Raw genomic sequence first — 13,881 nt, forward strand, 5'->3', positions numbered from 1 at the left:
CCATCAAAGATAATTTTTTTCCAATCTTATTACCCTAATTTCAAAATTTTCCCAATTTTAAGAACCCTAATTTTAAAATTATGAAGAATTAATTGAATAATATATATATAAAAGAGCATTATACCAACTAAAGCCATTAACTTTTCTTTAATGCTACCAATACTTTATATGAAAAGTGCAATTTCTTAAAAGATAAAGGTAGATGACATTCCTATAATGCTTACGTCTCTATAATGTTCTTTTTTATATATATATATATATATATATATATATATATATATATATGTTTTATTATTATTATTATTATTATTATTTGAAAGTAGGGAGAAAACCGCTAGCCTATTGCTTTTCATAATTATATTTATACATTTCACTAAATTCTATATTCCACCTTACGTTACAGTGCATATTATTTTTATTTTAATTGGGTGTAAGTAAGGATTTGATGATCACATCAAAAAAAATTTAAGATTCGAAATAGAATAGTGATTTTGGAATTAATTGCATGTTGAATTTGTAATCATCTCAAAGTGATTAAATATTTATGTTTTATTTAATTTTAAATAAATGATAAATTTTATTCAATTACATGTAGAATGGATGTTAAATTATGAATGATTGATTTATAGGTAAATTGAAATTCGTTATTATAATTATTAGACATTTATGCATCACCCAAATGTTGATTAGTTGTTTTTATAATTAATGAATATGATTGTTGGTAATAAATATGCGTTATTAGTTTTATTTATATATTCAAAAATAATAAATACTCCTAATTAATGCATATGTATTACTGAATAAAGTTAACACATTATTAGTGACATTATGTTTGTGTACTAATGTATCATCCGAAGGAAAACATTAGTATACATACAATGTTTGTTATTTGAATTTGTATTGTACTTTAAGTTTATGACTCAAAGTATTAATGTTAAGTATGTGTTAATTGCAATATCTATTCTTGTGTTTTTGCATTCGCACGCTACGCCGGTTCAGTCTTTAATGATTTAATTTTTTTTTATTGGAGTGAACAAGTCCAATTTCACTTAGGTGTATTGGATCTTGATTTGGATTTTCAAATTGAGAAATTTGTTGTTGTTAGTGATGCTAATAGCAATGAAGAGAAAGCTCATTATAGGGCTTGGGAAAAGTCAAACATACTTAGCTTGATGTTTATGCGAATGAGCATAACAAGTAATATTAAGTCTTCTCTTCCCAAAATTGATAATACAAAAAAATGTATAAAATTTGTGGAAGAGCGCTCTCAAATTGCTGATAAGTTTCTTGTTGGGACATTAATTAGTACCTTAATCATCATGAAATTTGATGATTCTTGTACTATGCATGAACATATCATTGAAATGACAAATATTGCAAGAAGACTTAAGTCACTTGAAATGATATTAAGTCTTGTTGCAATATTTTTCATTTCAATGACATGTTCCTGCATAGTACGAGAACCATCAAATTTCATGGTGGTTAAGTACTTATTAATGTCCCAGCAAGAAACTTATCAGCCGTTTGAGAGTGCTCTCCCACAAATTTCATAAGTTCTTTTGCATTATCAGTTTTGGGAAGAGCGGACTTAATATTACTTGCTATGCTCATTTGCATAACATCAGGTTCTACTGTTTGAATTTTCTCAAACCCTATAATGAGTTTTCTCTTCATTAGGGTGAAATTGGACTTGTTCACCCTAATAAAAAAAATGTAAAGCATTAAAGGCTGGAACAAATGTATCATAAGAATGCAAAGATACTACAATTAACACATTCTTAACATTAATACTTTGAGTAATAAACTTAACATACAAATTCAAATAACAAGCATTCTATGCATACTAATGTTCCCCTTTGGATGATGAATATTTAACTCGCGAGATTAAATACCTATCAATATTAATTCAACTAAAAATTAAATTGTAGAATTGTTTTAAAGAAAGATATACAGTTTATTATCAACCAAGAAAGGAATGATAATTGTAAATGATATTATTTTTTCCTGATCAAATTTTTTAATGTTAACTAACTTCAGTTTAGATTGATTTGAGTATAATAGTATAGGTTGGAGAACTTTGGTAAATATATCAAGTAGTTGATTTTTTTAGAATTATTAAACTGATCACCATATTAGTTTCCAAGTAGAAGGATGAAGCCGATCCATCTATGTATGAATTTGATGTGGGATTTGGATTGTGATTCTACGGGAAAATTATTCCTATTACTCTTTCTTCTCCATTCCTCCTACTTTTTCTCTTTAATTGTCTTTGAATATTCACGAATCACTTCTTTCATTCAAAGGAATCACTTTATTCCCGGCTTACACGTGAATGTTGGTCTGAGTAGAACATTTCCTCCCAACTAACACAAAAACAAAAAGTTGTTTCCTGATGTATTGGTTCTCATATGAATTCCACTTATGTAAAGTTCAATATCACGATTTAATATAACAAAATGTCAAATCAATCGCCTCTAACTTGAACGGTAAGATATTTGGGTTGCTTTAAACTACTATTATTATATAATTAAAAGTTCAAAAATAAAAAACTTCAATTATTTATTCAATGACCTTTTTATTTTCACTTCAAATTATAATGCAAGCAGATTTTTATTTTTAAACACCATTACTATAAATTCAAAATTTCAATCTATATCATTATAGAATAGTATATACTCCTTTATAACCTATTTTAGTATTATTTTTACTTTAAACTATTTTATTACTCAATTAATAAAAATAAATTTTTATGCTAAATGATTTAAAAGTCTTATTGTCATACAGTATTACATCTTTTTCACTAAATTAATAAAAATATGCATATAGAAATACATAAAATTTGTGTTTTCCTTAGTAATTACTTTAACAATAATATTATGTATAATTTCCCATACCACAACATTTTCTTAATTTTATTTTTTAAATAATCATGTGATATTTAATTTTTTACACTAAACCTTCTTACAAGAAGGGCCGAGAACACTCAAACAAGTTGACAATATCAACTTCTTCAATTGATCTTCCGGTTTTGGGCTTTCGTCTACTCTCTTGATTGGGCTTTAGGCTTCTCTCCAAGTAGGGCTTTCAGCTTCTCTCCAGGTAGGACTTTCGGCTTCTCTTCAGGTAGGGCTTTCGACTTCTCTTTAGGTAGGGCTTTCGGCTTCTCTCCTCACGGATAGGTGTGTATACCTGCAAGACGCTCTGATGTCAAAGTCAGAAATAGTTCTATGGTCATTAGATAAAATTCACTCTTACTCACCTCTTGTCTTGATCCTCTATTTATAGGATTTTATTATTGAACTTATATCTTATTTGGATATTTCTTTCTGCACCACTTTATTGTTTCACACACATTAATTTAAGCTTTTATTAATTTGAATTTGCTATAGTGATTATATATATGTATGTTTATTTTATTTTTTTTATATATACAATTTTCGACATAATCTCTCAGTTATACCTCTCAATCCTATAGTAACCTAGCTGTATCATATAACTGTCATGTCATTTTCTTACATCATTAAGATAGAAGAAATGTAATATTTGTTCAAATATTTATCATATTATGACCGTATTCATTATAACACCATTTTATGTTTAATCCACCTCGTACTTGCTATTTAATTCCTATTTCAAATATCTTTTTATTCTTCTCAAAATATTGTGTATAGTAACTATTGTGACGGTGTGATGAAAAGTCAGAAATTAATTAAAATTAAAATATTTTAAAAAAATACTATTAAGAAAGTTAAATTTTAGTTAAATTTTTCTTAAACAAGAAAAAATATTTTTTTTCTTATAAACAAAAAATAGTATATATATATATATGAGTAGTGGTACACAACATAAAATTCGAAGAGATTAATAATTTACAAAATTAAAGTACAAAAACAATAAATTAATATTTTTTTTGGAAACATCAAACCATGTATCTCTAACCACGACACAACATACACATGAAATCTCCTACTTCTTTCAAGTGAGATAGTGTTTACAAAGAAACGTGCAAATACTACCATAGCAGGAGGATTATTATTACACTTTGATTGTATATGATTATTAAGCAGGAAATAAATGATTACCACGTGACACGACCAAGGATCCAATACAAATTCAAAAGAAAGAGGCTTTAGGAGCTAACTGAATGAAGCCAGTTTAAGTTAACATCAACTTGAGGCACCTCTATCAGTAGATTCGGAAGCATGGCTTTGAACCCTTCCCATGAAGCAGATGTCTCTTCATCGCAACTCACCATCTTCAAATTCACAAGATTCACTACTGAGTATGGCAATTCACACCTTGCACAATTTATCATGCTCACCTTTCTTAGATTACACAATTTTCCAACGTCCTCTGGTAAATTACAAAGGCTTATGCAGTTTGAGATGTCAAGATGTGCTAGATTTTGAACCCTTCCAATAGAATCTGGTAACCTTTCCAAATCGCTACAAGAACTGAGCCTTAGCAGTTCCAAATGCACCAACTTTCCAATTTCTTGAGGCAGTGCTAAGAGCTTGTGGCAATTAGTAACACTGAGCTTCTTCAGTGGGATAATATCACACAAACCACTTGGCAACACCACCATATCTTTGCAATAGTCAATGTTCAAATCCACTAGATTTGGAAATGCATCTGAAATTATACCATCTTGAAAAGCATGGCTCGTGTTGTATATGGATAGTTTCCTAAGAGCCTTCAGTGTGACAAATGAAAGAACAGCAATCCTCTCTAATCTAATTCTTTTCAGGTTGGATAAAAGGGCAAGTAGTTCAAAATTGGTCAGCTCAGAAGGATGGAAATTGTAATTTGTGATTATCAGAGCTTTTAGTTTGCTCATTTTCTGCATGGATTCTGGAAAGGAGTACTGATTAACTCGGAGATTTAAAATTAGAACCTTTGCTTGAGCTGAATGTATGTGTGACCAATATGAAGAACCCTTTTCATCTGCAAAAGCAACCCATATGATCAATTGAAGAAAGGAGCAAGCTTTATTTGCAGGTAAATTCTACACGGATAACTAACCAATTGATATGGACAATGTGCGAGAAGTGATCTGTAGGGGTTTCTGTTTAACACAACATTTAAAACAATTTGACAATATGCAGGTCACCATGCCTCGTTGCTTCTCATCAAGCCCCCATTCACTTTCATTTTCGTTGGTGCCAATAATCAGTCTTTTTCTCTCTTCAATTGGTTCCAGGGTGCTTCCATAAATTGCCAGCTCTCTTAGAAGATCATGAAGGACGATGAAGTGGTTATTGTAGTAATAATTGTCTGTGTCACTTGTATTTTTCCTGTTAAATTAGCAGATTTTAATTCTTATGAGGTAGATTACTTACAATGTCAAATGTTGTCCTCAAAGAAAAGCTTATAACAAAAGGAAATAATGCCAAATTGCTTAAAGCAAAGTTAATTTTTTCACAAAACAAAAGGTTTAAAAAAAGTGCATGATTGATGAAAACATTACACCTTGCTATGCAGACATTAGCCAGATTCATGGAGTGTAATTTGTTGATAATTTCCATTGCTTCTATGCCGTCATTGTCTAGTCCATACAACTCTGTCCACATATCAATGAGAGCAGTAACAGGAATTCTTTGGTCTTGAGGAAATAAGCCTAGGTCCATGAAGCACTCTTTGATGACTCTATCATCTTCCAGTACATCTAAGATCTTAGGGAGGTAGGTTAGCAATTCAGTGTTACAATTAAGTATGGAATTACCATGTGACAATTCCAACACCATCTTTTGCCATAACTCATTTGGTCCATGACTGAGTGACCTACCAATCACTTTAATGGCAAGTGGTAAACCCATGCAACTTTTCACAACCTGCATTTTCAGTGCCAGTAAGGGTGGCGCCAGGTAGAAGCACGTAGTGAAGGTCAAAACAGTTTTCCATGCAATCAATTTTTGTTTGTTCAGTGATTAAATTATTAAAAAATATCATTCATTATTTATTCGTGACTTGAAAATAAACTATTAATGAGCATATATAAGTTGAAATGTATTTTCCTCACCCTATTATAACACATCAACTTTATCTCATCACTTTCCTTATTCTACTAGTTTTAACCAACATACTCACCTTCTATTAGTATACGTTGATGTTCCCGACTAGAGATTAAAAATTTGGTTCAAACATCACTTCATGAACCGGTTTTATGGGTTTGAGTTAGGCTTAAAGTCCACTTCTTTGTATCAGAGCTATTTTGAGTCTATCCTAACGAATGTTTATTGAGCTTATTAGGCCACTCAGACCACCATAATATATTATCTCACGACGGGCTCTCAAGAGAGTATAACTTATTTATAATATCATAACTTTAAAACTCTAAAAAGTAAATTTGAAATCAAACACACTAATAAAGTTATAAAAAAAATCAGTTAAAAAATGTTTTTGACTGAAACCTAAATAAATGATCAGTGCATTATGCATAAGAACATGAACTACCATTAAGAAGAAGCACCTTTTGGACTACATCTTCGTGTGGAATATTTAAACTGTTGCTATCCAAGAGAGCATAGTAACGGAAAAGGGTGATTGCATGTTGGTGAAGGAGTGGTTTTAAGACACATGGGGTGCCAAATCTTGGAAATGCAACCCTTGAAGTCACCAAAATTTTATAATCTGCTAAATGGAATTTAAATTTCTCCACCAGATCTTCTGAGTCAGGCCAAACATCATCCAGAACCATCAACACTCTTCCCTTCAATTTCCTTAGTAAAAGTCCTAATTGATTAATTGCCTCTTCATCGTTTTCAAACCTAGGCACTTCATATCCAAGATGTTCAAATAGTCTTTCCACGATGATCTTCAACTTTGACGTTTTGGAAAAGGTCACAAAAAATATATTTTCCCTGAATTTACCTTGTGAAATCAAAAGAACTCTGAGTAAGAGAAATATATATATATATATATATATATATATATATTTAATATATTCATGTAGAAGAGATAGGCAAAATTTTGATAATATACTACAAGAAAATCATTAAATAAAAAACAATTTTTAAAGATCAAATAATTAGTTGCAATAGTAACTAAATTAGACCATTTTTTAAACTTAACAAAAATTGGTTTCTATATTAGTTTCTATTATTATGAAATAGTTTCTAAATTGGTATTTCATTAGCTACCAAAGTTTTAACTACCAATCATTTAGATTTTAAATTTCATAAAAAAACCTTAGTTGCTAATTAGATATCAATTTAGAAGTTATTTAACAATAATAAAAATTTATTTAAAAACCAAAAATTTATTTAGTTCCTAAAATGATCTCTAATTTAATCCCTATAGTAACTAAAATTGATTTCTACTTCATGATTCTCTTAGGAATAATTAACTGAAGTTTAAATTTGATGCATCAGCATCCATATCAAAGGAAACAACAAGTCCATTTAACTTTTAGTGTAATATATAAATTTTAATATCATATATAATTAATTTATAACATAAAAATATAAAGTTAAGATATATTTCACTTTTAGTCTTTTTTTTATCCTTTATTATATATCCCACACTTTCGTTTTCACTCCTCCTTTTGCAATTTGACATAACAATAACATTTAATTTGAAACTGAGATGTATCTAAATTGAATGAAGTGAAAGAGCAAGAGAATGTCCATAAATATATTTATAGGGAATCAAAACATTTCACTTGCAATCTGTTGCTGATAAAATTTCTATTTATATCAGTATCATGTGATGTTTTGCAGATTTCTGGTATGAACATTTTTTACGTGTTTTTGTTACTATATGGGAGGTAGTTAGTTTATTTATGAGAGTAGAGAACAAAAAAGAGTTAGACTTACTCTTGATCTGTTCATCCCAACAGAGCAGTGTAGCCAGAGTGGTTTTTCCAGATCCTCCAAAACCAGTCAATACAAAGATGGACTTAGGTCCATTGAGAAGCTCCATCTTCACCTTGCTCAATGCTGCATCCAATCCAACACTGAATTCTGGCTTTTCAGGAACACCAAAGGGACCATTGATCCTTCCAAAGCCAACTCTTTTTGTCATCTCTTCCATTGATACTCAATAACGAACCTTTCACGTCCTTTCTCTTGTTTACACAAGGAACAAGCTACGTATATCAACGTGCTGCTGCTACCTGCATGTGTAAAACCATTTAATTAGTTTTGACCTTTTTAATTTCACCGATTATTACGTTGTTTTTTATTAGTTTAATTATTCATTTAGTTTTTCAAATTCAACAATTTTTACCTTTTAATTTTTAATAAAAAGTTGTTCATATTAATCTTTAAACAACCCTTTTAATTTTTTTACTTTATATATATATATATATATACATATTATTAGTTTTAATATATTTAATTCGAATTCATCGATTAAACTCATAGGGATTAAAAAAATAGTAAACATGGTATGTCTAAAACCTAAAGGAGATGAACTTTAAGAAATCAAAAAATAAATTTTGTTTGATTATAAGGATTAAATATGTAATTTGACTTTTTGTACTAAAGTTTTATTAATAATGGGAGAACATATACGATCATCTTATCTGAATCGAAAAATACTCCACCTTAGAAATATAAAAATAATAATTCATACTATAATTAAGAAAATTGATAAGTATTATTTAATTTGTATTAATCTCGTTATTTTTTTAAATTATACTTTCATGAAATTTGATAAGGAATAAAAAAGATTAATTAAAAATAAGTCTTAATGGAAGATATTTTAAAAGTATTTTCATCAAATAATGTGAAATTGATTTAGATTTAATTATAGTTAAGAACAACACACAAAAATATTAACATTTGAAACTTAACACATTAGAGAAAATTATATAGATCATTATAACTTATTAATAAGTCATTTCGTTACCATTTTAAGTTTCCACAAGGATACAGTGATAATTTAAATCTTGTAAGTAATTGATTTTGGAACAAAATTAATTAAATTTTAAAATATCAACTTGTTAATAAAATAGTTTAAAGAAATAATATAACCAAAACTTAAATATTTAAGAAATTAATTTAGTATTAATTTTTTTAATATTAATGTAAGGTTAATGATACATGTGTACATAAAAATTACCAAACAGAAACTAATTTTGAAGAAAAATAATTATTATTATTATTTAAATAAATTAAAAAATATTTTATAAATATTAATAGTTTTTTAATTTTTAAAGTAACATCAAACTTAATTAATATTTCGATTAGTTATTTTTTCTCCAAATTTAATTTTTATTCAATGATATTTTTAGTATTGATTATTATTCATCAAAATTAAGTTTATTATAAATAAATTCTGTATTATGCATCCGGAGCATTTTAATTATTAAAAAAAACAAGAAGAAAATATGAATACTATTGTTTAAGTGTGTGAAAAGGGGTAGAAATAAAATAAGCTATACCTTTGAAATGATGATGGATGCTTCCAATTAATATGAATTATTCTCTTCTCCTCCTAAATCGGAGAGCTGCACTCACTTATGAACACAATTGGATTTTGAAACAATGGAAGTTTAGAACACAGAAAAACACATTTATAATGAATACAACTCAAGAATCAGCAATTTGTATGTATTTTCGTTCATGTCACTTTCCCTGTTATTTTCTTGCGTACTTGCCACGTTTCGTCAGCAATAGAAATTTCATGTGGAAAATGTTAAAAGGTGTTGTATGGATAAAGATGAACAAGTATTACTTTTAATTTTTTTGACCAAAATAATATATTATAACAAATAATTATTAAAATAACACAATTTAATGCAACAGAGTTCGGTGTCTTTCTGAAGATGACTTTCTTTTTATTTTATTTAAAAGTAAAATAAAAAGATAATTTTAAATTTTAAAATAAAAATATTATCTTAAAATATATATATTTTTTTTTAAAATAAATATTTTAGAAACAGTGTAAAAAATATATATTTTAAAAAAATACAAATTTAGAAAGGTAATTATATTGAGGAATAATATTTTAAAAAGAAAATATATCAAAATAATAATTATTTAGGAAAATAAATATATTAATAATTAATTATTTAAAAATAATTATTTCGAAAAGTATTTATTTAAGAAATAATTAATTAAAAAATAAAAAATGTAAACATTTAATTTGTTAGAAATTAAATATTTAGATAAGTGATTATTAATTTTGTATTGAATTAAAAAAATATAATATTAATAGATATTTATTTATAAATAAAATACAGATTAAGTAGATATAAATGTAAAAAATGTAAAAAAAAAAAAATTAAGTCAATTTTTAATTTTTATTTATACAATTTTAGAATTTCTTTTTAATCATACACACAATTAATAAAATAATGATGATAATAAAATATGGATAAAAAAATTAGGGAACAGTATTCTTTATAAAAAATATTTTTATAAATGATTATTTTTCTTTGAATAGTTATTTACAAAAATAATTATTACATTTATAAATTATTATATTCTATATAATTATTTTTCTAAATAATTTTTGATAATTTATTTTCTCAATTAATTTTTTTAAAAAAAATAATTTTAAAAAAATCAATTATCAATTCTCTTTTCTTTATTTAAAAAAACAAGTTCAAAATGAAATTGAATTTTGAACTACTACACTCCAAAACACCCATCACGCCGAGAGTGACAGCTCGTGTGTGGAACAACATATTATGGATAGTCCGATAACGGATGGTACGATACGTCCAACAAACACTCGATAGGATAAGCTTTAAATTGCTTTGATACCATATTATGAAGTGGACTTTAAGCCTAACTCAACCCCATAAAACTGGCTCATGGAGTGAGGTTTTGCATCCACTTATATACAATGAAATATTCTAATCTCTAGTCGATGTAGGATCTCCAACATATTATAAAATAGAATAGAGATGACCAAAAGAGTAAAATGTAAAAAGGAAGGAAAAGGATATGTGAATGAATATCTCTAATTGTGTTGAACAAAAACAACAAAATTTTCCAAAGCCTTGACAACTTCAGATTTGTGTTTTAAAAGAAAAATCCATGTGTACCTGGAATAGTCATCAACTATGGTCAATAAATATTTATGACCATGAATTGATGGTATTGAGTATGATCCTCATATATCCACATGAATCAAATCAAAACATTTTTTTGATTTAGATGTACTAATAGGAAATGAAAGTCTTTTTTGCTTTGCAAAATGACAAACATCACAAACAAAAGATTTGTTATATTTAACGAAAGGAAATTTATTTTTTATAACATCAATACATTTATTTGAAATATTACCTAATCGAAAATGCCAAAGGGTTTCTAGATCACTAGCACTAACATTAACAATATTGATTGTGTGTGTAGATTTGATGGGTTTGAATTGAAGTTTCTGGTAAAATGGGATCCTGAGTATATAAAGTCTATCTTGCATCTTAGCATAGTCAATCATTTTCAAGGAGTTTTTGTCTTGAATGTGACAACCATTAGAGTCAAAAGTAAGAACACAAGATAATTTATCAATCAATTTTGTTACTGAAAGAAGATTAAAAGTGAAGCAAGGAATATACAAAACATCGTCTATGACATGATTTTCATTGAAAAAAAACACTTCTAGAATAATTGGCAATTACTTGATTTCCATTTGGTAATTTGATAGAAATAGGATTAATTTGATGATATAAAGTGAAATAAGTTAAGGATGAACAAATGTGATCAGGGGATTTAGATTGTAGCAACCAGAGCTCTGATACCATATTATAAAGTGGACTTTAAGCCTAACTCAATCCCATAAAACTGGCTCATGGGATGAGGTTTGCACCCACTTATATACAATGAAATACTCTCATCTCTAATCGATGTGGGATCTCCAACATGTTTAATTTAAGCTTTAGGATATGGAAGCACTTGTCTTGTCATCTAAAAGACGTAAGACTTTTTACCCTTATTTTTGTTGACAGTGTTCTTGACTATGTAATTTGGGATTCATATCCTAATGGAGTTAACTATGGCTAATTCAAATCGACAAGAGTATTCTAGTTAAGTGTTTTAGTTTGAAGAGGCATATTTCCATTCAACATATTACTTTTGTTACAGATGTGGAACTAGTCTTCCTATCTCTACATATTTTTGTAAAGTCTTCCTTTGATTTGGAGTATTTTTATTAAAAATTTGACTTTAATTCTAATTTAATCTTATAAAATTATTTTATAGTGAAGTTTGCACCTATTTTACATAATATGAAATGTTCTTAACTTTAGTCGATGTGGGATATCCAACACACATCTCATCCTCTAACTCGTGCGGGAGACTATATATTATATTAAGGGTAGTCGATAACAATTGACATGGTAAGTCCAACAAACACTCACTAAATATATACTCATACTCTAAATAGCTTTGATATCATATTAAGAACTGGATTAAGCCTAACTGAACCCGAACTCGTGCGTGAGACTGTACTATATATTTATGGATTGTTCGATAGCGGTTCGATAACTAATGGTTTGATAACTTTTGCTAGATCATACTATAAATGACTTTGATACCATATTGAGAAGTGAACTTTAAATTTAACTCAATCTTATAAAATCAGAGGTTCGTATCCACTTTATATACCATAAAATGTTCTTATTTCTAGTTGATATGAGATTTTTTTTATAAAAATCATTTAGCAACAAAATTCCTGATTAAGAAGATAAAATTTTATAATAAAATAATTTACATTTAAATGATAAATTACTAAGTTTTTTTTTTCATTTAGTCTTTTATAAAATTATATAGGTGTATTTTTCCTTTTATAAGATTTTGTAGAAGTATAAATAAGTTTTCATTATGCCTCAATTGAGTGTTATTAGACTATAAAAAAACAAAAAAATCTTTAAAACATATAGAAAATTTTAGATCAATACATAAAAAAAAATGGTTAAATATATTTTTGGTTCTTATACTATAGCTCGAGAAAATGATTTTTTGTCTTTATTCCAAATTATAGATTTTGTTGGTATTTATAGTAAAAAATTATTAAAATGAGTCTTTGTTAATTTTTTTTCCATATAAATTAAGATGTTAGAATATTTCATGTTGACTCGTCATTTATATTATAAAAAATTAATAATAATTTATTTTACTAATTTTCTATTACAAATACTCATAATATCACAAGTTTGATTAGGAAAAAAATCAATTTTTATATAATATAATTTACCGCGTTTTAAAAAAATTATCAATGTCAAATATTCGTGTCAGGGCGAGACTTAATGGAGCCATAGTCAATTCGAATTGCTTTACATTCTATTAAATTATTTTATAAAAAAATATTTTTTGAATGTGCCTGCGCGTGTGTAATAAATAAGAGACTAATTCTTTATAGAAAAGTCATTGCTGAGAAATATCACAGTAATTTACGTAAAGACTTGGAAAATCTTCATAACTTATATCCATCTAAATACATGAAAAGGAATCAATGCTTTTATAGATCTTGTAGCAATGGCAGAACATGTAAAAATAAAATAAAACAATATCTAATTTATACTGAGATTATTAGATAAATTAGATAAAGAAAATGTACTCTAATTCATAAAAAAAAACACTAAAATTAGCACACAAAAACTCTTACACATATATTAAACATTAAACATACCTTCATGAATCCTAACGGGTTAAAGAATCTGAAAAGAAAAAGTGGGAATCTCTTACCTTTGGTGGGAGAAAAAGACTATAATTTAATAATATGTATTAGATAGATAAAGTCAACATATGCCACGGATCATACCTCCTCCTTCACCAGTTTTCCTCTTACAAAAACCTTGATGACGTAAATGGATGAGAAAAGGAGTGAGGGATTTGTTTGGATTGGAGAGTGGAAACGAGAAAGTGGATTTGAGATGATTTGAAGAGAAAGCGTATAGAAAATTAAGATGTTTGGATTAAGGTAAATAAA

General features: G+C 27.4%; 1 protein-coding gene across 1 annotated transcript; it reads right to left on the reverse strand.

Annotated features, from left to right (window-relative positions):
* Positions 1-3,993: 3,993 nt before the first annotated feature.
* On the reverse strand, positions 3,994-9,490 carry LOC137808328 (putative disease resistance protein At5g66900). The gene is made up of 6 exons (XM_068609384.2): positions 9,386-9,490; positions 7,815-8,113; positions 6,470-6,870; positions 5,470-5,831; positions 5,023-5,294; positions 3,994-4,944 (listed from the first exon to the last, which is right to left on the reverse strand). The coding sequence occupies exons 2-6, from the start codon at positions 8,029-8,031 to the stop codon at positions 4,130-4,132; spliced, it is 2,067 nt and encodes a 688-aa protein (XP_068465485.1). The 5' UTR covers positions 8,032-8,113; positions 9,386-9,490; the 3' UTR covers positions 3,994-4,129.
* Positions 9,491-13,881: the final 4,391 nt, after the last annotated feature.

The sequence above is a fragment of the Phaseolus vulgaris genome, chromosome 3 (genome assembly GCF_051622355.1).
Source record: "Phaseolus vulgaris cultivar YP4 chromosome 3, ASM5162235v1, whole genome shotgun sequence".
NCBI lineage: Eukaryota > Viridiplantae > Streptophyta > Magnoliopsida > Fabales > Fabaceae > Phaseolus > Phaseolus vulgaris.

Excerpts from the sequence above, each read along its gene's own strand:
- LOC137808328 (XM_068609384.2), bottom strand. The coding sequence starts at position 8,031 with ATGGAAGAGATGACAAAAAGAGTTGGCTTTGGAAGGATCAATGGTCCC. Across the intron at positions 6,871-7,814 it reads TTGGGATGAACAGATCAAGA|GTAAATTCAGGGAAAATATA; the intron begins GTAAGTCTAACT and ends TGATTTCACAAG. Across the intron at positions 5,832-6,469 it reads ACGAAGATGTAGTCCAAAAG|GTTGTGAAAAGTTGCATGGG; the intron begins GTGCTTCTTCTT and ends CTGAAAATGCAG.